The following is a 25,462-nucleotide window of genomic DNA, read 5'->3' on the forward strand; positions in this document are numbered from 1 at the left end:
CCCAAATAAGATTTATTTTTATTATTTATATGTCCTTTTCAAGCGAAAAATGTTTGCATACCTCGGGGAAGTGTTCACCGTCGCTGTCATGTCCTCCGTTTGATTCTTGCACAGCTGGGTGACGATGTCACAAAACAGGATGTGGGTTTTTAAGGAAAGCCATACCTGAGATTAGAAACTTGAATGTGAAGTAAAAAGAGCGTTGTCTCCTGTGTTCACCGTCAAGCTGCCCTTGAGTGAGGCACATATGCGACACTGAGCAGCTCGAATGCAGTTTGTCCTTTAATTTTAGAGTCAAACAAGAAGCAGCGAAGACCGTAAAGTGAAAGTGTCTCTATTCCAAATCGTTTTGCCGGTCGGCTATTGACGTACAGCAGAGATTGCGTTCCATAGCAGGTGTGCTCTTTTACCTTTTGCTGTCCTTTATTGGCCCAGCATGGCAACACGGAAGAGAGCAGATATGAGATTGAGCCTTGAGTGCAGTCGGCTATGTAATTGGATAATTATAATACTAAAACGGTACTGTCAAGTGGTGCCTGATGACTCCGGTGGTTTGCTGTCTGCTCTCGTGTCATCCTTTTGATTCACAGAGCCGCTGGAGTCTTCGCTTTGAGCTGACGGGAAGGTCGCGCAACTTCAGATATTGAAACTATGTGAATTAGCTTTTCTCGCTTTGGGCCTTCTCCTCCCTGCAACTGATCCACGCATTTAGGTAGAGGAGCAGTTCCGTGACTTGTAGATACACCCTGCAGAGCTCGAGAGCTCGCAAGGGCCACTGCACTTCTTTGACGTCCTCAGCAATCCATCTGCTTGTTGTGAAGTTGTCCCGGCTTTACAAACTGGCCATTTCCAGGAAATTATTCTGAAAATGTAACAAGTTACCTTGATGGTCTGTTAATAAACCACAGTTGAAAAGATGCAGTGACGAAACATCTTTGTTTTAGCTTCTCTAGCTTCATCCACTAGTTCTGCTGGTGAGGCTCTCTTTTCCCTTAGTACCTCTGTTTCCAAGCAGAGCTTTATGGAAGCAGAATTACTTAGTATTTGGATGTTTTTTTATACCATACTGGCCTGAATTGTGGCTCTCTGCGTGTTCGGAACATACCAACATTTCATATTCATTCAACTTTGTACTCATGTTTGACAGAGTCTTGTGAGCCCTGCACGTAGCGGCTGTTAGTTTACCAGGGGGATCGGAAGGAAGGAAGCCAGGTTATAAAAGTCACAACGTCTCTGCTTAAGTTCTAGATCATTTACTATAACTGTCCGTTATAAAAGTTCTTATGTGGAAGTGTGACAGGTGGAGACAGCAAGGTTTGAAAAATAGCACCATTTCCACTTTGGAGGCGCCGTTTGTCAGTTAGAGACTCACAAGCAGCGACACGAGTCGGTGGGCGGAGAGGAGAGGAACACAAACGGAGCTTGACGAGCTGCAGCTTCAGCGCTTGTTTCCCAGCAAGTAGCCTTCACCACACGTTTAGAGCACACATCCACACTCACCCAAATGCAATACTGCCCTGAACTTGCGGCACACTGACACTGGAACTGATTGAGTAAAGAAAAAACGTGGTTTTGTTTAAAATGCCACAATTGAAAAACATTCAAATTCAACATAATGAAAGGGTAAAAGTTTTGGCAACAAAAACTGTTTTGTCATCCACCACACCAACCGTATCCCTGTGTAGACTTCCACTGATTCCTCTTGAAACCAGTTTGGTTGAATGGGAATGTCCTTTTCTGGTCACATGACAGCAAATTCATGCTCTCATTGAATATTACTGCATCTACATTCGATCAGGTCACTGTGACTTTGCCAGTCTCATTATATAATGCAGGAAGAAAAGTACGTTTCCTCTTTGCATGCAGTAGCCCAAACGTAGACAAACGTTATGCCAGCACATTGTTCGGGTAATGAGCTCCTCTCACACAGTTTGATAGTTCAGTGTTTACGTTACATGTGAGATTACATATTCATTTAGCGTGTGAGTTCACGCTGCATCGTAGCTGTCAACGCTGTATACAATAGTGTATATCTGCTTCATAGTTCCGTTGCCGTGTCTGTCCCCTTGTCTCCTCCACGCATCACCTCTCAAGATGGAATCTTTCATCATGAACCTGTCAGCATTGTTGTCATCGTAGCCCCGGTGCCTCGAAGATACTTTAATCATGTTTAACAGCATGTCAATGATGGGGCGTGAGCTTAAACCGTTGCTTTCCATATAAATGCCCTTAGAGGCTATTTTTAAGTGTACGGATTCTGTGTTTATGCAACTAAGATTAAATAAATGTTTATTTAAAGCAGAGGAAGAATTTTTTATGTATTTTTTTATAGATACAATCTGACTTTTCCTTATCTGACTCTGAGCTTCAGAAACCTGAACAGAAAAGCCCCCCCTGAGACTCGGCAGTGTGTGTGTGTGTGTGTGCGTGACTGAGGGCGTCAGAGAGGGATGGAGAGACAGTTTTGGTGTGTCTGATTGCATTAGTGGGTGATTTGTTTCTCATTGACGGTTCCCTTTATTTTTCTAATTGACTCTAGCTGGAGACGTTAAAGCAAGATGACACAGCGAGCGAACAGAGTGCTAATCAACTCAGTTTAGGAGGGGAAAAAAACCCACTGAGCTCTCACACATTATATTATTGTCTTCCCCTTTTATTTTGACTCATTTCACCTCCTCCCCTCCCCTCCTGCAACCTCTCCACTGACAGGAAGTGTGATTGCAAGCCAACCTTCACAGGTGCTGTACTTGTCACCGGCTAAATCACCCGGACACAACTAGGTTAGAAAATGAAGGACCAGCACACACTGCAAACACATAGATGCGCACACTCTCACACAGCACCACAAGCTGACAACATGGCCACCGTGTCCTGATTTGACTCGAGAGGAAGGCGCCCCTTCTTCCCCCGCGACTCTCATTTGAGAAACTTCCCTCATTAATTCTTAAATGTATTTTTCTGCAACACCCACCCATCTAAATATCCTCCTTCATCCTCACTTCTGTGTATCTGGCTGTCACAGGTTCACAGTAAACAACAGCTCAATCTTTAGCAGCGTTACCGTTTCTTTTGTCTTCATTTGGTTCCTTTGGTGCGTTAGATGCTGGCTTCATTCTTCCATTTCTTCATCTTGTTGTTTTGTCCTTATTTTTATGTCTACTTTTTTGCACTTGTTTAATGTGCAACATCATTTGCATGCTTGTTAAAACATATATGTGACATAACAATTAAATATATTTATATTAATATATTTACAATGAAATCAAAAGCTGCATGGACAAGAAATACTTTTCCCTTGAATGTCTGCCAAATTTCTTACATTTTTTCATCAGACAATTTCTTATTAACCGTCGAACAGATCTTCATGGCACCCGAGGGTTAATCCAAATGATTCCGTGAATTTTCTTCAGTGCATTCATAAGGTCAAAATCCCAAAATGTAATACTTTCTTTGGAGAAAAAAAGTGCCTACAAAACTAGCGTCAGGCTACGAGGCCGATGGATACATGAATAACCATTGGAGGAAATTATTATGAATGGTGGAGAGTTGCCTTAAAATAATAGAAAAAGATAATAACAATTAATGAACTATCAAAAACATATTTAACACTAATGTTATTTGAACATTTTAATCTGCCTTAAAATAAAAATGGAGCGAAAGACTGATGCTGATTTACCTTTTTCAAGAAGCAATCCATCTCGAGCCAGTAAAGTCGTAATGGATACAATAATGATTCAAAGAAGACATTGCTTGAGTTTCTATTGGCGTAAACAGTCTGCTGGTAATGACACAATTCATTTGGTAATTGAGTTACCATTGTGCAGAGCACACGTACTGAGGATGTGCTAAACAGTACTTCTGTATTTGACTCTACAATGTAAATCTGACCTGAAAGTCCCGCTGTACAATTTGTTATTTTATACCATTTTAGTTTTTTAATGGTCCAGTATAATGATGGCGATTATATTTTTAATGGATCTTTTACACACTATTTTAATTAGGGTTTGAAATTGAGCTGAAAACGATTCCATTCCATCATGTCGACAAAGCCAGAACCAGATTAGTAAAACAGGGATACTTTATTTTCACAAAGGGACATCTCCAAATTGGACCTCATTATATTGTAATGCATTGTCGACTTGTTCTTATTGTCCATCCTTTGTATAACATAACCTCGACATGCACCAATAATGCCACCTCTGCAGCAGCTGAATTTCTCTGATTTGCTTCCGTCGCTTTGACGTAAGAACTAAGCATAATTACTCAGCCATTAGAGCAAGAGAAGAGAAAGATATGAAGAGAGAGACTGCTTTAGTCATTGGATTACATAACACAATATGGCTTTTATGATAATAGGAAATATGAAATATGGCCGACATATATTCCCCTAGTGTGTTATAAACTACATTATTTATAGAAGTAAACAAAGCCTCGTCCTATTTTGCTGCTTGTGTTCCGGCATGCTGCATTTTCACACATTAATTGTCACGGAGACCCGTTTGCTCAGAGCAGGAAAGATAGAGATTCATAATATTATTAGGGAGTGAAAAGGAAATTCTAATCGTTCCATGGCGTTTCACCTTCGGACCTTTCTCTAGCTGTCCATTTAGGTGCAGATACTGTTTCTCCAGTGCAATTAATATCTGTATTTACAAGGAGTTAGGTCCTCCAGGATGCGCGTTCCGTGCTAATGCCCACTCTGGCTGTGTGCTGAAGCAGAAGTGGATAAGATTAAAGATGCTGGCACCTTCTAATGTCCGAATCACTCCTGTTGACGTCTTGTTTGATGCTGAGATGAAGTGAGGACCGCAGGAAAAAAGGGACAATTGGCTCCTGAAGGAACACGTTTCATCAGGAAACATACTTTGACTCTCTTTGCCTTTTCACTCCATGCACACAGTGAATGTAGATGACCACAGTTGTGTAATCTTGTGAAATAAAGAAAGTTATCTAGACAATTGTCACTCAGATACTGGAAGTTATTTTTAACACAAGATTACATTTATAATATCTTTAGCAATTAGCAATAGATAACAACAAATGAAATGTGTAGCTTCTAGACCAGAATGACCTCATTGACTGGAGCTCAATACCAACTTTCTATTCACATTTTGAATTAGCATGGTTCAGTATGTGGTCTGGAGTGCCACAGGGGTCATTCATAGGTCCACTACTTTTCAATCTGATCCAGATTAAGTATCATCACATATCCTATTATTTATACACAGACGATCCTCCGCTCTATATCTTTGGCTATAACCTGTCTGACCACCAGAAAAAATATATTACAGATTACACAGGTTACAGGTTACACAAGCGTGAGAAACTAAAAAACTGGAATCTCGAGACGATGTATGTGTGCTAAATTGTAAATGTATGTGTGCTAAATTAAACTGTCACAATGCAAAGGCATTGTGACAGTTTAATTTAGCACTTATGCTTGACCTATTTGTTTAACCTCATCATTTCGACATTCCTGCTCATTCACCCGTTTGGAGCCAGCATTGAGTATGTCTGTTCCTACCTGCAGCATTTGAACAACAAGGTAACTCTCTCTATCACACACATGCACACACAGTCTCACACTCCTAGACATAGTGACGCAGATTGAATTTCCTTTCAGGGCTGACATGTGGGCCTGCTGTACGCTAGTGTCCTGCTGTGCCATTTTAGCCTCCTGGCATGTAAACAAGCTTGAGGTGCAGGTGATAGCCATTTTATTGATTTTATTAATGCAAGTAATTGGTTTCTCATCATCCACATGATCAAAGTGTAGTATTGAAGACAGCTTGCATCACCGTGTTGGAGCTGGTCTGACAGTTTCCCTTTTATATTTCTATTAACAAACATCAGAAAGTGACACAGTGACTGTATAGGCTGAATCATGCCCTGTTTGGTATACAAGAGGCAGGAGGCAAGAATAGCTCAAGATTTGGGGAAATATGTTTATTGAGAGTTAGATTAGAAGATCGCTGTTTTGATCACGCTTCGGTTTCTGTACTGATCGCGAGGATGTTACTTGAAGAGGTTTAAAGGCAATTGTAATCAGGTGTAAGCTCATGAGTGATGCTCTGATCTCTGCTTCTCATCTAATGTGCTGCAAGAAACTTCATGAAGAATAGAAAGATTAGACATTTCCCAGAATATCTTTTTTGCACGTGTTTGGCACATGGTGATGTTGTGTTTCAGAGTCTGTCATGTGGCTGTTGTATCTGTTGTTTCCACACTGACTGCACATCAAGCAGCCCACAGCGCTTTGTCAATACCTCCTGCTGGACTGCCCGTCAACAAGCCCAATCCTCTCTGCTTATCTACCGGCACCACACACAGCTCCATTGTCTGTAATGATACAGCGGTTCCATTTCAATGATGGGCCTTAATGCATCCTTACATCAGCACCGGGCTTGAATAACCTAGTTATTAATGCAAGACACACTAGGGTTGCCTACGGCAGCTACTACAGTGGATTTCTGTCTCTACTGTCACCTTGCTGCTTATTCTCAGCCCACGCGAGTGGCGCAAGACCTCTTATGTGGCTTGTATTGTCTTCACACTTGCTCTTTTGATCTGAATAAAGTGGAAGTGTGAGAACCGAGTGTAAGCATTCCGAAAATGAAGGGCAGAGGTGTAAGACGATGTGCGAGATTGTCTCTTCGTTTGTGTGCGAAAGCAGTTATGCGTGACGAATACGTGCGTGTATTTCTGCAGATCAACACCGGCGAGGTGGAGGCTCTTCTCTCTCGGCTGCCTCGCACCTTCAGACACAGAGCTGACCGGCGTCGGCGCAATGTCTTGAGAAAGGTTGGAAGTTCTGCAGCTTTCAGGGCATCAAAGGCACGTGGACTCTTTTTCCGCTGACGTCTCTTCTGGAAGATGGAAGAGACGAGACAGGTGTACTAGTCTGCATAGGTACACGGAGGAGACTCCAGAAATGTGAAGGACTCCCACGGCTTAATGGAGATGCCGGCCTGCACCTGCAAAGACAAGAGCACAAATGATACACCAAGGATCTCCGATCAGGAAGGGTTGTTCCGTGTGGGTGACGGAGATGATAGGCGTGTCATCGTCAGCACTCTCTTGTTAATTAGGTAAGTAACTAATCTCACAGGGCTGGTCTGATTTTTAAAAACCCATGCCCACAGTTGACTCATTGAGGCAGACCGGACTACAGGGCTCCACATTGAGGTCATCAGGGTCCACTTGTATGCCGCTGTGTCAGTTAGTACGATCATTTGAAGAAACGCAAGACGGATGCAGCATTCAGGTTGAATTTTAGTCATTTAGACATCTCTGTGTTCAATTACACTCCGATGTAGTTCTCAAACGGACAATGAGACTAATCAGCAAAACGTGTAATCAAGCACGTTAAGATCATAGAATTTACTTTGTATAAATCAAGAGAAAGAAGCGTACTGGCTATCAGACCACATTCACTTGGTCCTTTCCAGGTCTGGTTTAGACAACAAAGACAGGTTATTTTCTATGGGCAATTTAATTCCAAATTACTGACTGAATTGCGACCAACTCTTTTCTTCGGCTGTATTCATGAATACACGTACAGAGACGCGTGTGCCCACAGACGATAATTGCGTCCCCTGCTTCATTGTAGCACAATGTGAAAATGAGCCTCCTTTTGTTTCTGCCTGCAAATGTATTCAAGGCACTCAGTACAAACGGTTAATACATGTCTGAAGAGCATTCGTGATGAAGTGGTCGATGCAATTTTTGCAATTCAAATGTAAGAGTTGGATGGTTTGTTGGCTTTAAAAACAGTGTCTTAAAACAGATAAAACAAAATAATGCCACAAAACTTCTGAAAGTGGTGTATTTTGTGGAAATGCCTCTCCACGACAATATCCACTTCTTACGCTGGACAATTGGCCTTATTTTTTGGTAAATATATGTGGATAATGAGCCAAGCCTGATCTCAAACCATCCTGAAGATAAACCTCTACTGCCATCTGTTGGAGGAATTCAACAATCAGAGCTGTACAACCATTCACTCATCTCAATCAATTGTGTACTATTGAAAGTCTTCTTTTACTCAAGCAGTTATGAGTTTAGATTTTAATATCTAAGAGGTTCAGCATAATCAAAACGGTTGATTCAATTATTTTGTGTAACAGCAGTTTGATTTAATTCAAACATGACTATGCACAGAACAAATTACCACAACCATATTAACATTAAAAAAATTGTGCATGACATCCAACTTAAGAGTTGATTCAAACTATCAGCAATCGGTGACTCATTTTTAGCATTTGAGAAAGTCGTCCAGACGTTGTTGAATGACAGTCGGTACGTTAAACGCTGAAATCCTCTCGCACATCACACTTTAAAACGGCTCGCTACTTCACAACGCGGTGGGACATATTTAAAGAAAATCAGCTGCCTTGATGGTACCTGCTCTATGAACAATGAGAACACTTCTGGGGGAGTAAATTGCCAACCGGTCACCAGCGGAGTGCTTGCATCCACACACGGAAGTCCAAACGCATTTTGTTTCGTCATTAACGCATCCATTGCATTCAGAGTATTTTTCTCCCTCAAACCGAAGAAAGTGAATCCTTTCACAATGTGCGTGACCAGTCGTTCTACTGGTGCTGGGCGTCCATGATATCCAGGTACTTGGCGTCGATGGCTCGGGGAAGCAGGCTGGTCCTGAGAGAAAACACAGAGGGATGCTGTACAGTTACATGTGTCCCATGCGTAGTATCAAACGATATAAATGCTTCAGATCTGAACATTAACATCCGCTTTTACCAGCAAACTGTTCCTCATGGGTAAAATCTGTACAGCGCCACCATGTAAAGAGCTCTGCGTGAAACTTAACCCCTCAGTGCACACATTCCCTGTTTTGGTTTCCACGGCCCCCTGTTGGCCCCCTGTTGGCCCCGGGTTGTCTCACCTGACAGGGACCAGCAGGATCATCATGAGGGGGAAGACCATCTTCATGTAGGGCAGAGGATACATCCCGAAAGCGCACAGGACGATCAGCTGGATCATCTGCAGCGCTGTGAAGTAGTGGACCTTCCTCTGAGGCACACGGCGAATGTAGTGAGTAGGAGGATAAGAGGTCTGGACAAAGTAGAGAGGGTGAGATGTGGTTATAATGGAGTTTTCAGTTCGATTTTGTTTGGTTAATATAAGATGACTGGCCAGAAGCCATTGCCATGCTCATTTAAATGCTCTTATTGCAGAACAAATGACATTTTTCACAATTGTATCAAATGACTGTGGTTTCTACAAGAAATTGTTATTGTATAACAACGTACACCCAACAACCAATTTATTAGGTAGGCCTGTTCAATTGCTTGTTAACACAAGCATCAGAATGGGAAAGAGAAGGGATTTAAGTGACTTTGATGGTGCCATGGTTGTTGGTGCCAGACAGGCTGTTCTGAGCAGGCCACAAACAGCTGATCTAAAGGATTTTCACTCACAACCATCTCTAGGGTTTACAGTGAATGGTCCGAAAAAGAGAAAATATCCAGTGAGCGCCAGTCGTGTGCACAAAAAAGTGCCAGGTTGCCTAACAATCAAATCAGAGTCATCCCTGCATACCTGTTCCTTCAGCAGCAGGGCCATGCGGTCCACCATCTGATTCCCATCGAGCGAAGTGGCTGCGATGTAGAGGAAGAGGCCGTAGAGGACGGGCTTTGGGATCCATTGAAGAGGAATGGGCAGCATGAAGACAGACAGGCCGATCAGGATGTTGGCCACTAGTGAGGTCAGACGAGTTTCCTTCACACTGACAATACTGTGTGAAACAGTGGCAGAGAAGAATCGCTTAGAATATACCAAGAACACCTCATCTGACTAGAGAACAAGTCAATTATTCAATCACACGCAACAGCCTCAGTCTGATCATCAATTTAAGGTTATTCTTGACTTAAATATAGGATACTTTAATCTGTTTAAGTTTTTTTTCTTATCCCTTTCATCACACCCTCTAATGTTTTTCAGCTAGATGAAAAGGAAATATCTTCTAAGAAAAGGGTCATTCTAAACTATTTTCCAATTAACATGCATTTTAATGCATGTCACTTAAGATTTGATCAAATGGTCAGCTTTACTTTTATTTATAGTATATACATCTTTCCTTTTTTTCTATTGCTGTATACAAACATTCCACACATTACATCAAAGGACTACTCCAATAAAAAAACGTATGAATACATTATTCATGTTAGGTCACACTAAAATAATCAAACTATTTTTTTATGCAGAGTCTATTTGACTAAATGATCTCACAGTGCTCCTAAATATTTCCTATGTACTTATAAAATGAATAATATTGATTGTAAAATCACACCCTTCACTGAATAAGAATATAAATAATTTTTGTCAGCCTTCGAACATTCACCACTAACGGTTTAAAGGCTTTTGTTTAAGGAGCGCTGGTGGTTTTTCTTTCGCTTGACGCCTCCCCTCGTTTTTTAACTTCACGCACGTTGAGTAGACGTGTCCGTTCTCGACGTGCTGCTCCACTTTGGCCAGCTGGCGGGCATGCAGCGAGGAATGTGGGAAGGCGGCGTGCATCCATGGCAACCCCAGACAGGACATCAGGATGTTGATGAAACCAGTCAGCATCAAATCCCAGTGGAACGCGGTTCCTTTTAGCAACCTGGTACGCGCGCACAAACACAACAGAGTCAAGTGGTTTGTCAATACACACTACGGCATTCAAATGTAACCCATATACATTACAGAAGACACAACATAGAACACATGTACGCGTTACGTGACGCTCCTTGTCATGGCTCGTTAATCAAACGCCTTACTTGTGTTCTGGAACGTGCGTGAGTGAGATGACGATGTTCTGGTCGATGAAGATGAGCAGTGCGAGGAGGAAACCCAGGCCGACCGCGCTCAGTGTGTTCATTGCCGACAGCTTATTAAATGGAGGGAAGTTGAAGATGGGGCCATTGTGGACATTGAACACAGGAACTGGTAGGTACATAAGATCCGTAGAAAGAATTAGATCCAATATCTCATATAGTCACATTGGCAAGGTAAAAGGACAATGATGACGACATGAATAGAAAAGCCTAATAAGCTTTGTTCTTTTAAGCAACATTCAACACAGTGTCTTTACAGACATTGATTCAGAACCCCCACTAGTTTGAAAGCAAATATGTTCTTCTTTACGCCTCCAACAGAGGATTTGTGAACAGCGAAAGGTGTTCTGTGCCAAAAAGGTTGTGACTGTGAGTCTCGAGGGGACTCTATTAGTTCTTTTAAGCAAGAGATGTGAACTCACGCTGTATGTCAAGGAACAGGTAGGAGCCAATGAAGGAGAAAACCAACACAGAGATCGGCAAAGCGCAGTCAGACACCACCTCCCTGACTCTGCCGTTCAGATAAGGGCTGTGGGGGGGGAAAGGAAGCGACACATATTTCTACATCTTGCATGTCTGATGTAATAAACACTAAAAAGGTTTTTACCTATTCATGTTACAGTAGTTACTTGAAACCTAATTCATGTGAAGTACTGACATTTTTTGGGGGGGGGCAATAATGTCCTCAGAGTAAGATTTGGAAATAGAGTGAAAATCATTGCTATTCGACCCCTGGGATATCATTATTCTTCTCTTTTTCAGGTATCTCCAGGCTTTATAATCGCATGCCAATAAATGCAGTCATTGTATGTAGTTAGGTACTTTCATATATTCCACATCGTATTTAAAGTAGTCAGATTGTCGTTTAAAGGAGATCCATTATGCTGATTTCAGATTCTTGTATTTGGGGTTCCTACTTGGACACTACTTCACATCTTTTAAAAATGTGCAATATGCAACAATGAGGACACCAACTGTTTGCTGTGGTGTGATGTCTACTTCAGCAGGGGTTAAACATTTTGCTCTGCTGGCTCCTTTGCTGTTGTAGGCGCTGCAAGCCATCGGCTCATGTGTTTAATTAACTGCATAAGAATCAAAAAAGTGACTCATGACTACAGCTGCCAGATTAATGCAGTGGGTGAGTGTACATATAAAGTAGTTGTCACGGTTTGGCCGGTTCCCCGCCCTCCCTCCCTTGTCTGTTTTTCTAGGTTCCACCCTCCTTTAGGACCGTCTGGAATTCGGTCCTTAAGGGGGGGGTTCTGTCACGGTTTGGCCTCGCTTCCTGTTTTAGTTTGAAGTTTCATGTCTCTTGTGGTCCTGGGTTAACTTCACTTCCTGCCTTGTCTTGTGATTGCGTGATTGTCTCCACCTGTGTCCAATCACCTGCACCTCCCTTGTGTATTTAAGCCCTGTGTGCCTGTTGTCCTTTGTCGCGTCATTGTCTATATGTCCCTCGTCATTGGAGCATGTCTTAGTTTGAAAATAAAGAGCACTTTGGATCGAGAAACTCTGCCCCTGAGTCCTCACTGCATCCTGCCCCAGCCCGAGTGTGACAGAATGACGCGACCAAAGGAGGACTCAGCAGAGTTTTGGAGCGGTCAGGGCCCCGACTATTTGGACGTGGGAAGTCCATTCTGGCAGCGCAAGACGGACCTTGTTCTCGGGCCCAGAGGCTACAGGGAGATGTGCCTCGAGCTTCGAGACCTCCTCAATCCGAGGAAAGGGAGCCCGGGGGGGGAGGAGACCACGAACCCGGCTCCTGCGCCCGTTCCGGCCCCCAGACGCCCGTCAGCGGCCGTTCCGGCCCCCAAGCGCCCGTCAGCGCCCGTTCCGGCCCCCAAGCGCCCGTCAGCGCCCGTTCCGGCCCCCAGACGCCCGTCAGCGCCCGTCCCGGCCCCCAGAGTCTTGTCTGCGCCCGTCCCGGCCCCCAGAGTCTTGTCTGCGCCCGTCCCGGCCCCAGAGTCTTGTCTGCGCCCGTCCCGGCACCCAGAGTCTTGTCTGCGCCCGTCCCGGCCCCCAGAGTCTTGTCTGCGCCCGTCCCGGCCCCCAGAGTCTTGTCTGCGCCCGTCCCGGCCCCCAGGGTCTTGTCTGCGCCCGTCCCGGCCCCCAGAGTCTTGTCTCCGCCCGTCCCCTCGACGCCCGATCTTGACCCCCCCTTCCCACCCTCTGGGGACCGTCTGGAATCCGGTCCATGGAGGGGGATTGGGGTCAGGGCTCAGCCCGGTGATCCCCGCCACGACGACGCCGGAACCGCACCGCCCAGCGCCCCCCGCCACGACGACGCCGGAGCCGCACCGCCCGGCGCCCCCCGCCACGAAGCCCTTGTGTATTTAAGCCCTGTGTGCCTGTTGTCCTTTGTCGCGTCATTGTCTATATGTCCCTCGTCATTGGAGCACGTCTTAGTTTGAGAATAAAGAGCACTTTGGATCGAGAAACTCTGCGCCTGAGTCCTCACTGCATCCTGCCCCAGCCCGAGTGTGACAGTAGTACAAGTACTGACCCTGACTGAAGGTATTTTCCACCACTGCTTATACCACACAAACGGATATATTTTACTTTTAGCTCCACTACATTCAGCTGACAGGTATGGTTAGTAGTTAATTTAAAGATTTATATTTAACATTCTCAGCAACAGCCACTTAACAAAAAGTTACACATTAAACTACTTAGCAGTATAGTATATACTATACTATAAACTTAGTATAGTTTGATATACTATAGTCTATAGTATATCAAATTAGTTTCACATGGAAGTTATAGGTTTATAAATAACTAAACATAGAACATCTTTGGGATCTCCACTATCATTTTAAACAATGTATTAAACTGTCAGGTCACCGGATGACATTTTGGCAACTTCCACCTGTAACCGGATCCTTTTAAGTTGTGTTGCTGTGGGGATGCATTTATAGGGTTCTTTCTGAGTTTGTATTTCATATCATTGGAGCAAATGGTCCAGTGGGTAAGCATACCTCCTCTTGATGAGGTAGAGGGCGTAACCCAGCCACAAAGTCCCCAGCATGAGCAGCACACACAGGACAGGCCTCTCTCTCGTTGTCATCACCAGAGTTTCGGGCAGGAAGACTGATGCGTGTTCTGAATGTCCCGTCACAGACCAAGTCTCATTATGATGCTCGAGAATGTCTTTGATCTGCTCAAGCACCAGCGTGCTGTTTGTGGTCGCCAGAGTGGGACCGTGGTAGAAGTGTTGAAAAACTAGCAAATGGGGGCAAAAGAAGACAAAAGATGACACCAGAGCCAGAGAGAACGCACTTTGTTGCTCAAGATCCTTTCTGCATGAAGGAACAAGCATTGGGGTATTTGTTCAGGTTAATTCTGATTTGATTTTGTGAGGGTATTGCTGCCACCAATGCAGTTGTTCCTTTTCACGTCATAATAAATAATAACGATGTATTAACAACATACTCACCGCAAATGTTTTAAAAGAAAAGTTGGATTCATTGATATTTTATTTTGTGGAATCGGGACACAATTCTGGGCTTTAACAAGAAAAGGTTATGTGAGGGTTGAATTTGATATTTAATCCTCACATGAAAAAGTTTCATGGAAAAACAAGACGTAAGAAAGTGAGCAACTATTTTCACTGTCATGGTGGAACAAAAGCCTTGACATGTCGACACATTTCCTTATTGTTACGATTCCTCTTTTGTATTTGTTTATTCCGAGCCATTCAAAGACATTCAAGCAGGGCATTGTGTTCAAGCTCGGTTTGATGTATTTTAAAAGAAAACTACAGCTGAGTGCAAAAGGAAGGCTGTAAAGAACCCATCAGCTGCTCTTCTGTTAACCGTCTTGTGAAAAACATACCACTAGAAGCTGTGTGAAAGACATATTTGCATTACACAGTTGTCTGTTTTTTTCCAAAATTTACAGGAGCCCTGTTTGATTTCACGCTTGCTTTTCCACCCGTGATGGATGTATACATTTCGCCGGGCCACATTACCTCTGACAAACGACAACAACAAAGGGCGTTACGACATTCCCCTTCGGCTTGGAGAGACGAGCATTCGAGACGTGGGAAAAGTGCAGGCTGACCTCGGCTGGACTTACTTTTGACAGTGCCCTTCACCGCATCCCCGACAAACGCTATGGAGATGAACAACGCGATGACTTCTTCTGTTGAGCTGCGAGATAACAGAATGTCCAAAGTCACAACAATCCATCCAAGGCGAAATGTCGGCGCAGATAGCAAGAGTGCAGATTTGACTCCAATCATAATAATGTCTGTAATCCGCAGGTCACGGATCAGTGACCTTTCCTCAGTGCATGGCCACGCGGCTGGTTACGAGCAGGCTACAAGTATGGTAACGAATGCGCCGCTGTGTCCTCACCGTTTGAAGAGCTTCATGAACAGGCTGACATTGAACAAGCCTCCGAGGATGAGGAACAGACTGTTCCACAAACCGATGCAGGCGTAGAAAGCCTCAAAGTCCAGCTTGTAGTCGTCGCAGATTCCCCTGATGACTGAGAAAAAAAAGACAACTTCATTGAATTATACTATTACCACACAGCGCGCCTGTTGATATGGCAGGACGCGACACGCACCGCTTATGAAGATGGCCAGCGGCGCAGTGGTCAGTGGAATGACGAGCGGTGAGCCGGCAAACAAAGAGTAGATCACTCCTCCAATGCACTGGCCAACGATGGTCTTCTGAACATCTGTCAAGACAACAACACCCAGCTGTAAAATGTGAAGCATAAAAAGTTTCTCAGGACGTTTGACGGGAGGCCGCACCTATCTCCCCTCTTGTGCTTTCGTCATTCAGTGAACCGAATGCGATGGCAGGCAGCAGAATAGCGATGTAGAGGAAGATGGCTGTGGTGGTGTACTTCAGCAGACAGCGGTCCTTCCCACTCATACCTGGAAGAATTATTACAGGCGTTACAGACGAAACGTGAGGCTGTCAAACACCTCATTTGATGGAGCAATTTTAATTTAGATATGTTCCCGTCTAGGAGGAGATGTTGCAAGAACATGTTAATACCGTCCGTGAAGTCTGATGGGTAGAGGGGGAGTCTGCGGCGGAGGTCGTCATAAACACCTTTACTGAACCGAAAGAAATCCTTAAACTGTGGAGAAAAAGACAGAGTGAAGCAGTAGAAATATACCAGGTGCTGCAAAGCAGGTACCATAAGAGAATAGCTATAGTGAAACGAAATGATCAGTTGATTTACCGATTCATTAACTATTTTGATTGCCTTCACAAAATGTTGATCCATTAAATTATACATGTATCTATATGGGTATGTGATATAATAGTATATAAACGGTCACAGGGGACGTTTTCAAACAGTGAGAACCTACACTTTTAATACTTTAAGTCCATTGTAACATTTCGCACACTCTTCTGATATTAGTACTTTTACTTCGGTAAGGATTGGAAAACTTTTCCCCACTGCTGAAGAATAATTTGCACTTGCATGTAAATCGTGTTTTTTTTTTTTGTGTGTGCGTTGAACATTGAATACATTTCCAAACTCCCGACAGCGCCACAGGAAGAAACCACACGCGCCGAACAATACCTCTGTTTTTCATTTCATACATCTGTTTTCATCAAATGTGTCTTATGAATCGGCGTGATACATTTGAGACACATTTGAAGCCGTGGGAAGACGAGGATAGCGGCACACCTGAGTGTTGTTTTTCTGTTTCATAGGCTGGTTTGGCATAAACAGACGACTTTAAAACGCAGCGTTGAAGTCGTTCAGAACATCAGGTGAGGCCTCAACTTGTTGTTTATTTTTTAACTACCCAGCCAGGTGCCTTCTCTTTAAGCAGTATCTGGGGTTCCCCCCCCCCCCCCCCCCTCCTCCTCCTCATCCTCCTGCCTCCTGCTGCTGCTGCTGCTGAGCACACACATTCCGTCTAAATTTAAATACTGGACTCAAAGTACTTTATCACTGAATGGAGCTGCACCCATCCTGCTGCCAGGGCCGTGGCCGACTTGGCAGGTTTTTCAGGTTGCTGCCCAGCTGCTTCTCGATCCGATCCGGCTGATAGTTGGGAAACGAGATAACCAGATGATCCGGCCCACTACTTTTCTGTATAACGAGGGGGGAGGGGAGTCAACTTTTTGTTAGGGTTACTTTTCCGTATTATTCCGCATTTGTTTTTTCTTGGCATCTAAGTTCATACAGCATCCCTAACCCATGTTTGTCCAGTGGATATTCTTGTGTCTGCACTGATTGTGGCACAAAGCCAATGACCCCCGGGCGTCTTTGTCACATTTCCTGCTTCGCTCTTCTTCTCACACCTGAAGCGCTTTCCCTCTCCGTGGATCTGAGTCCTCTACTTCCTCCTTGGCCAGCTTCTCTGTGACTACGGAGAGCTGGTGCCGCTGGAAGACCAGCTCCTGTTTGAACTCTTCCTGGGTCTTGGCCTCCAGAAGCTTCTGTCTGAAGAAAATGTCCGAGAACATCGTGCCAAACGTTCTTCCGAGCTCTATGGCCGTTTTGGTGCTTTTCTGAAAAGGAGGAAGAGAATTTATTTTTAATTTGACCCTTAATAAGAGCCCCAACACAGTTTTTGAGTTTCAGAACCCAAAACCAGACAATTTCTTATGATTTGGTTGTTGTTTTGCCAAATTTGACCCGAAGAATGAGGATTAAGTTGTTAAAAGTTAAAAAACAATAGCAGGTATATCCAAATGGCAAACCAAAATAAATGCCAAATTCTAAATGCACCTGATTAGGTATATATATCTTATCAATAAATCATCTGATTAAATATCCAGAGAGAACATCTTACAATTTTTAGTTTACTATCACGTAAATCTGGGAAAAACATTTTCGCAACGAAAAGGGATATTAGTACTGAAAATCCAACACTTTACGTAAAGACGTAATTGCCAAAACGGTTTGCCACGGGATGGCTCAAAGAGAAAGAGCGTTTTGAATAGAGGGACTGAGAACCGGCTCGGACCGTTCGAGGAGGGGCCAGGATGAGGATGACGAATCGGGCCTCGCAGCAGTTGACTCCCCAGTTCTGAGGCCTCTCCAGGCGGGCGATACAGACGTGACGTCTCTGCAGGCTCCTCACATTGCAGCTAGGGTTGAAAGGAAAATAACTCATTTTGGATCAGTGGTTTAGAGGTGATTTAATTGTGCAGAATTCCCTATTGGCAGGTGTAAATTAGGACCCCTACCCACGGAAAACAACAAAAACAACATTTTCAATTTGTTGGACGCCCTCGGTATCTTTTCGCAGCGTTCGGCGAGGCCGGAGGAATTAAGTCAACACGGAACCCTTTCAAAGGAATATTATTGCAGAAGAACTCACAGAATGCAAAGCCAGGACTGCTGGTAGTGGATGCCGGTGGTCGATGCAGTCACGCCCTGAATGGTCTCCGTCAGGAGGTGAACTGTGGGAGAACGAGAACATTTCCATTAACTGAGTGGAGAAAGAAAAAACGGCTTTCACGTTGAGGTGTCAAACAATCCTCTGAGGCTTCCATCTCGAACGGCCGCTCGTATGTTTTGCCCACCGTTGCACTCCTTCCCTCCCGCGTCCGTGAACAGCGAGGTCATGACCTCGTCCGCATCACAGCTGCCGTGGCCGTCCTCCACCACGTGAGTCAGCATTCGCCTCAGGACTTCGTCCAGAGTGACGGCTTTCTCATCCAAGAGGATGCTTGCCTGGGCCAGGAAGCTGTCCAGGTCTTTGTGGGCGCGCACCTCCTCCTGGAAGTTCATCGGCTTCACATACTAGAGTGAGCCGAGGACCACAGGTAGTTTGGTTTATGACGTAACAATGGCAGAGTGCAAACAGCCGAGCGGGTCGTTTTCTGATTTTGCTGATTTTACTCAGATACTCTAGAACATCAAGGGTGAGCTGACATTTGAGGATTTTAGCTTTAAAAATATCTAAACAAAATCTTACTTTTCTTGTTGTGTTCAAAAGCCCAAACCCAGGAAATTCAGGATCTGCGAATAAAAGCAAAATTCATAGTTTTACTCATTTGGACAGCCGTTGCTTTTCTTACATCCAAAGATATTGTAGGAAACAACTGAAACGTCCCTGTGGTATTAATGTTCAGTAGGTCGCACTAGCTGGCAGTTCATGTCCATGATCTTTTGTCTCCAGTATTATAACTGTAATCATGGCTTGCACGCATGTTCCTATTTCTTATTAAAGACGATTTAAGTCACAAGATAAGTTATTAACTTGCACTGTCGAATGATGGAGTCATTTTCTCCGCCTGATTTCTAATCTCAGAACAAATCACACCACAGACTAAAACATCTCCCCCTATTCAAACAAACCTGAACCGCTGATCTGGATCTCGTTGTCATTGATGGGATCCTTGGCAATATCGGGTGAATCTTTCCCACAATCCTCCTTTTCCCCATCCCGCAGTTCTGTTGTATAAAACATAAGTGGTCACAGCAGAGTACAGCCAAGTAAATTCAATTTAGTAATAATGAAGGTCATTTCATAGATGAACCCAACAGTGAGATGGAACTGTTTGTTGAAAACAGGGTTAAATTAGCAGCAGAGCCCCATTAGTAACGTCGCCACTAAGGGACCATTTATGTTGCTCTTCCACCCCCCTGCCATCTGTTTGCAAGCACACAAGCGGGAGAGAAACAGAGAGAGGGCCAATAAAAAAAACTAAAAAATAAACTTAAACCAGACACGCAGCCATGTAGCAAGAGTAGCCCCTCGTAAATTCCTTAATTGTATGGAAGACAAATATGGCATCTTGAACACGGGCTTTTATGAGTGGAGAAAGAAACAGCCATACAGAATTAGAGAATTAACCCTAACCCTCCATGAGCAGAGCCCTGAGCCACGGTTCTTCCCACCTCCCATCATTGAGATCATCCGCCTCATTAAATACCCATTAATTAACCTTTAAAACACACCAGCGGCTGTGCTCGCCAGCTTGCGAAATGGCTCATCGGTGAGCAGTATTGGCATTAGCATAAATAGCCTTTTTAATACATTTGCATGTGAATAAGTACAGTTTCCTGCTTTGTATCCGGAAGGAAAATTAACTCAATTACTTCCTCTTTGCTGTGTGATAATGATATGCCGCGAATGAAAGAACCGGACATATGCTGAGAAAATCAATCAAAGTGCATAACATTTATTACTGCAGCTACACACCCATCTCTTGGAACAGGTATCCATTCTTGGACGTCCCGGTGGATTGAGCCTCTGTTGGAAAAAAGACAAATATTGACTTCACTCTTACTTCTCAGTTTTTATTACACGGCATTTCCTATTACAATGTTTATTATGGAAATGTATAATGCAGATTCATTATCCCCTCAGAATCTAAATCAATTTTACACCTGTCTTTATACAATGTGACAACAGGGCTGCAGTCACCATGGAGGACACGTTTTGTCCTCTAGTATTTAACCTTAATGGAGGCAAATTTAATTTACAGAAAATGTAATCACTTTGTGTTATTAATGAGATAAAATCAATAGACATTTCTATGGACACGGACTCAATGTTTTTTAGTATTGTATGCCGTGAGAAGTGTTGACCTCAATCAAACCCACAACATTGAGGGGTCACGATCGCCTCTTCAACAAACCAAGGCACGCCGTCACCATAACACCTTCAATGTTTCAAAGCACTGACATCCCTTTGTTGCAGACCAATTATTTTCGCAGAAACAGACTGTCCCAAACACGGTGATAAAACCGTGTGAAACAGGACTCCATGTCCACTGACCCTGTGGTGTTCGCACTGTGAGCTACAGCTCTCACTTCACGAGCTACAAAAACAAATCTGCTTTCACCAGCGGGCCCCCACCTTATGAGCCTCTCCCACAACACACACCGAAATATATAATCCTGTTGAGTCACGACTGGCAGCGTGATGCACAATCTGACCTTTTATTAAAAGCATGATGCACTGTATTAATTATGCAGATAAAAGGGGACGTTGAAGAGGATCGGGAAACGACGGCACCCGCTGAGAAACCGAAATAAAGACTCCTCCATCATCGGTTACAACTAAAGCTCCAGCTGCGTGTGATGTTTGCGTTCAGCGGTCATGTGTCTGAGACGCCGCCGTGGCTGGGATTGGCTCCGAGGGGCTCCTGAGCAAGGCCATATCTCGGAGCAGATTAGACAGAACATTCCCAGGCCTTCTCCAGACAACGGGAGGAGTGTGTGTGTGTGTGTGTGGGGGGGGGGGGGGGGGGGGGTGAAACTCTCACCTCTCTCAACTATATATAACATAACTTGCTCAATTTTCAACTGATGTTTAAACGGTTTCAGAGGTGGAAAGAGTAACAACATTTTGTACTCAAGTGAAAGTACTGTTACTTAAAATTAAAATTAAAATTTTACTGAAGTACAAGTAAAGTTACCAGTCTAAAAATGTATTCAAGTAAAAGTAAAAAGTCTCTGCTCTGGTCACTGAAGCAAAACAATACGTGAACAATAAATATCAGAGCCAAGAGCAGCGAGTGTAGTCAACTACTGCTGCTAACACACCCCGTCAGACCAGGATTATTTATTTGAGTCAATTAATGAACTCCTATTGTTACCTTGGTAACCGCTGTCATTACAGACGATTGCGTCGATTCTTACTGTGAAAATCTACGTACTTCCGGTTTAGCGGCTACGCTTCGTATTTTCATTCGATTTCAGCTGGGTTTGCGTCTGTTTTGTCCGTCTCCATCATTCTTGTTTAGCGCGTTCGTTCTCCCGCTCATCAATCAATCAGTGCACTGACAATTTTTTTTTTCCTTTCCATTTTTTTTTACTCAGTAACGGATATGATTTAAAATGTAGCGAAGTACAATACTTCAAACAAAAAATACTTAAGTAAAAGTAAAATTACAGATTAAAAAAAATACTTTAAAAAGTAGAAGTACACAAAAATACTACTCAATTACAGTAACGTGAGTAAATGTAATTCGTTACATCTGAACGGTTTGCTTTGTTTGGCACTGCATACATACTATGAATAATTATCCCCACCCTGCACAGAAATGTATTGACACTGCATGCTTTAAACAGAACATTATTCATAAGTATGCAGTGTCATAAATACATCTCTGAACAAATATGTTGAAAATTGAGCTATTATTAAGCTGAAGTTATTAATATGTAAAGTACATGTACCACTAATAACACAATGTTATGGGTGAGCGAGCTGACCAGACAAAGATGGCCGCCATGTTTGTACGTTCTATACTCCGCCGTAAGACATCTAGCCGTAAGACATCAAATCATCTTCAGTCTGTACAGAAGACCTTTTGACCTTACAATGTAAACAATTTCAACCATTGAAATGTTTTACCCTCTGCCGTATCTCCGTGATTTATTTATTCCATGTTTTGACCTTGTTTTTGTTTGGTATTGTTTCACTCCGACAAACCAAACCACCGTGGCTGATTTGATTTCCCCATCTCAGTGGACGGACGGAGCTGCGTTGGGTGTCTCCTATTAATCCGTGCCGACTTGCTGTCTAGAGGTAGACCTTGAGGGACAGACAACCGAACCGTCCTCGTTGGTTCTTTGAAACGAGAGGCGCCAAACCATCGAGGCCGACCGGACTCGCCCGTTCTCAAGTGAAAAGGCTCGCTGGCGATTTGACCTCTTTATTTCATATTAAAAAAAAGGTTTGCTTGTCAGTTTCATGAAAGTAGTGAAACATAATTTGGGCACAGTTGGTGCAGACATCCATTCAGTGAACAGTGTGTACTCAGTGAGTCCCAGTGTACACATTCATATTGATATAAAGCAAAAAAACAGCTTGGAGGAACTTCAGTTCATTCCACTTAAACGCCTCCGCGGCCATTGATAAAGACAACTTAATGTTCGGTCCACCAGCACAATGAAAACAACCGCTGGACAAACACTAAACTGTACTTCATGAACCAAAGTACACATCAGGGTTTATTTCTCACGTATGGCTTTAATACTCCAAAGTGTTGTCAGTCGAAAAGTCAAGAGTGGATGACAAAAAAAACCTGAAACTCATGCCTGAAGATTATAGTAGCGATCCCAGTTGCATCACATTATCATCAGCTTTGGCCAGAGAATGTCTTCAATACGAGTGGGAAGGCCAGATTAGAATATTAGACATTTTTCTGCCAGATAATCTTCTTAATCCTTGACCTGAGAAAATACAAATTGTACTTTTTAACCCTTTGGTTGGAGCTTAAAATATATTAGACTTGTTGTATGTCTGCTACTAAACTCTCATCATGTAATGATCTGACAATTAACTTTGTAATTCCTTGTTCTATATGAAATAGGGGGAAAAAGCCTGATATTACTTTTGGTAATCGCTGGTTTCGTCCAATCAAGTCCAAACCTGTCCTGCTCTCACGGTCTCACGTTGAGGAAGCTGGATTCACAAATGTTTTCAGGAAAAAACGTGTTCATCAGAACAGCACGTTTTCTTTTGAATATGTGCCATTTTCCACTGCATGTGTAGCTCCGTAAATGCAAACAAACCAACTGTGGAAGCATCATGTTGTATATTCTACGTAACAAGTGATGACATAACCAAATAAGTGGTTTGAAAATCAATTGAAGTACATTTCTGGAAGGATTCCCTTTCCTCTGTGTGGTGTTGCAGGGTTAAAACAGTATTGGCAGGACTGCTGCTACCTCCAATAACAGATAAACGGGCCATTTATTGCCGCACTGTAAATATTGGCCCATTTCCTTTAGACTGTCCTGGTTGTGACAGCAACTTGCTCGTACTATCTGGTGGTAATATCAAGTATCAAGAGTATAAATACACAAGCAACAGAAATAGCACCCATAGAAGCGGGCAAATAGGAAAGAATGGAAGGGTTATGAAAGGGTCATTTGTAGATGAAAGCCTCCACTGCACATGGCATACGATTCACATGACGCTGTTTCCTCACACTGGAGACGGTTCCTGCACACGTTTGACACAGTTGTATCAGGTTGCAACATGAAAAGAACTTCTCAACCCGCTCCACCCCGGTAAAACTTACCAGATGGCACAAAATGGAGGACCTTTTTGTCTTCCATGTTCCCCCAGGTTTTAAAGGTGAGATGCTTTCCAAATGTCAACCCATCATCATCCTTCTCTCTGCTCCTACGTACCCTGAACTGACCCGGAATCCCCTCAGTATCTTTCTATAACACAGACACACATGCCTCCCCGGTGGCAGCACATGGGTTTGAAGCAGGAAGTGGGAGGGCAGGGACGCAGAGGAGGGCGAAGGGCGTGTCTTTTTTAGCTGGGTCCTTGTGCCCATGAAATGGAATTTAATGAATTAATAGTTTTGTGTTCTGTTTCGGTATTGCAGATTTCTGGCCTTTGTTCTCCTGATTTTACTATCTTTTGTTTGCCGTACATCTAACTCGTATGTTTGTACACACACACTTTCAGTGCATTTGTGAAACACAACACATTCTGCTTAAACTACCAAACAAATGTTCTCGTCTATGTATGCAACTGGTTAAATTGAATATCCTACTGAGTCGGTTTAAAAGTAAAATTATTTAAAATTTATATGATTTTTCATTGACATTTAGTTCCTTTCTGTTTGGATTACTTTGGGGGTCCGAAGATAAAGATAATAAGCGTTCAATTTCATCTGAAATCTTTTAGTAAATATAAATCTTTTTCCTGAGGCCATCATGGTTGGAAACAGTCACATTGTACACAAAGTGCTGCTAATAATGGAATTAATGACAATTTACCAATGTGACCTATGTTTTAATAATCAAACACTTTAAAAAAGCTCAGTTTCAAAGTTTCTTACCCAAATATAGTGCATCACATTTGTCTTTTGGGCCTAGTAAACATGTACATTATTTCCTTATGAAAGTAATCTGAAACCTATAATGTTTAATAAGTTCCTTCCCGCAGGTTGCTTCTTTCTTGCCTATGTGAGCTATTCTCTGATACTGATGGTGTGTTACTGCCACCTAATGTCAATCTTCAGAACTGCATGAAACCGCCTGAAGAGTGTGTCATGTCAAGAAACTAAGAAAGCCAGAAACCAACTAAATAAACATTAATCTCAAAACTTTGCTGAGTACCTTTCAACGCAAATTCAAATTGAATCCTTTTTAGGGTGAGAAAGCGAGGAGGCAAATCTGCTACCAAACCTTTGTCAAATATCAACTATAAAGTATCTAAATCCAGATACAATAACAGCCACAAACTGAGCTGGTGAGACACTCCACCTCCAAATGTTAAACTATAAACTCACCGTCTGACCGGAAAAACTGGTTTGAAAACGCATGAAATGACTCATTTTTTGTCTTCTGTCATTAGTGGTGTGATAGCAAGCAGGAATAGAGCATTTCTCCTAAAAATATTTCATATAATAATAATCAATTTACACATACTAAAGAATGATGAATTTGTCAAATGTCATATGAGCTATGTGCAATTCATGGCACGTTAAGGACTAAATATAATTATTATTATCCTTATATGTAACGCTCAAGTTTTTGTTATTATGATCTATATTTTCATTACCTTCATCTGGAAGGAAACAAAATGACCAGGGGGGAGGACATATTAAAAGCATAATCCAGGTCACCCGATATAATGAAATGGTGATTTTAGGCATAAGACAATTGGGACAATGGACCGGCAGGAATGACTCTGCATCGCCTTGAGATGGCAG

The 25,462-nt window shown here is 43.1% G+C and overlaps 1 protein-coding gene across 1 annotated transcript; it reads right to left on the reverse strand.

Moving 5' to 3' along the window:
* Positions 1 to 5,719: 5,719 nt before the first annotated feature.
* On the reverse strand, positions 5,720 to 24,003 carry LOC119211541 (solute carrier family 4 member 11-like). Its single transcript, XM_037462522.2, has 20 exons — positions 23,810 to 24,003; positions 19,975 to 20,025; positions 19,128 to 19,223; positions 18,745 to 18,788; positions 18,350 to 18,569; positions 18,145 to 18,226; positions 17,788 to 17,911; positions 17,120 to 17,329; positions 15,851 to 15,935; positions 15,601 to 15,726; positions 15,411 to 15,524; positions 15,197 to 15,329; positions 14,916 to 14,989; positions 13,817 to 14,060; positions 11,264 to 11,370; positions 10,785 to 10,950; positions 10,454 to 10,627; positions 9,565 to 9,760; positions 8,909 to 9,078; positions 5,720 to 8,661 (listed from the first exon to the last, which is right to left on the reverse strand). Exons 1-20 carry the CDS (start codon positions 23,844 to 23,846, stop codon positions 8,595 to 8,597), a joined length of 2,520 nt encoding a protein of 839 aa, XP_037318419.2. The 5' UTR covers positions 23,847 to 24,003; the 3' UTR covers positions 5,720 to 8,594.
* Positions 24,004 to 25,462: the final 1,459 nt, after the last annotated feature.

This window comes from Pungitius pungitius, chromosome 2 (assembly GCF_949316345.1).
Source record: "Pungitius pungitius chromosome 2, fPunPun2.1, whole genome shotgun sequence".
Lineage (NCBI taxonomy): Eukaryota > Metazoa > Chordata > Actinopteri > Perciformes > Gasterosteidae > Pungitius > Pungitius pungitius.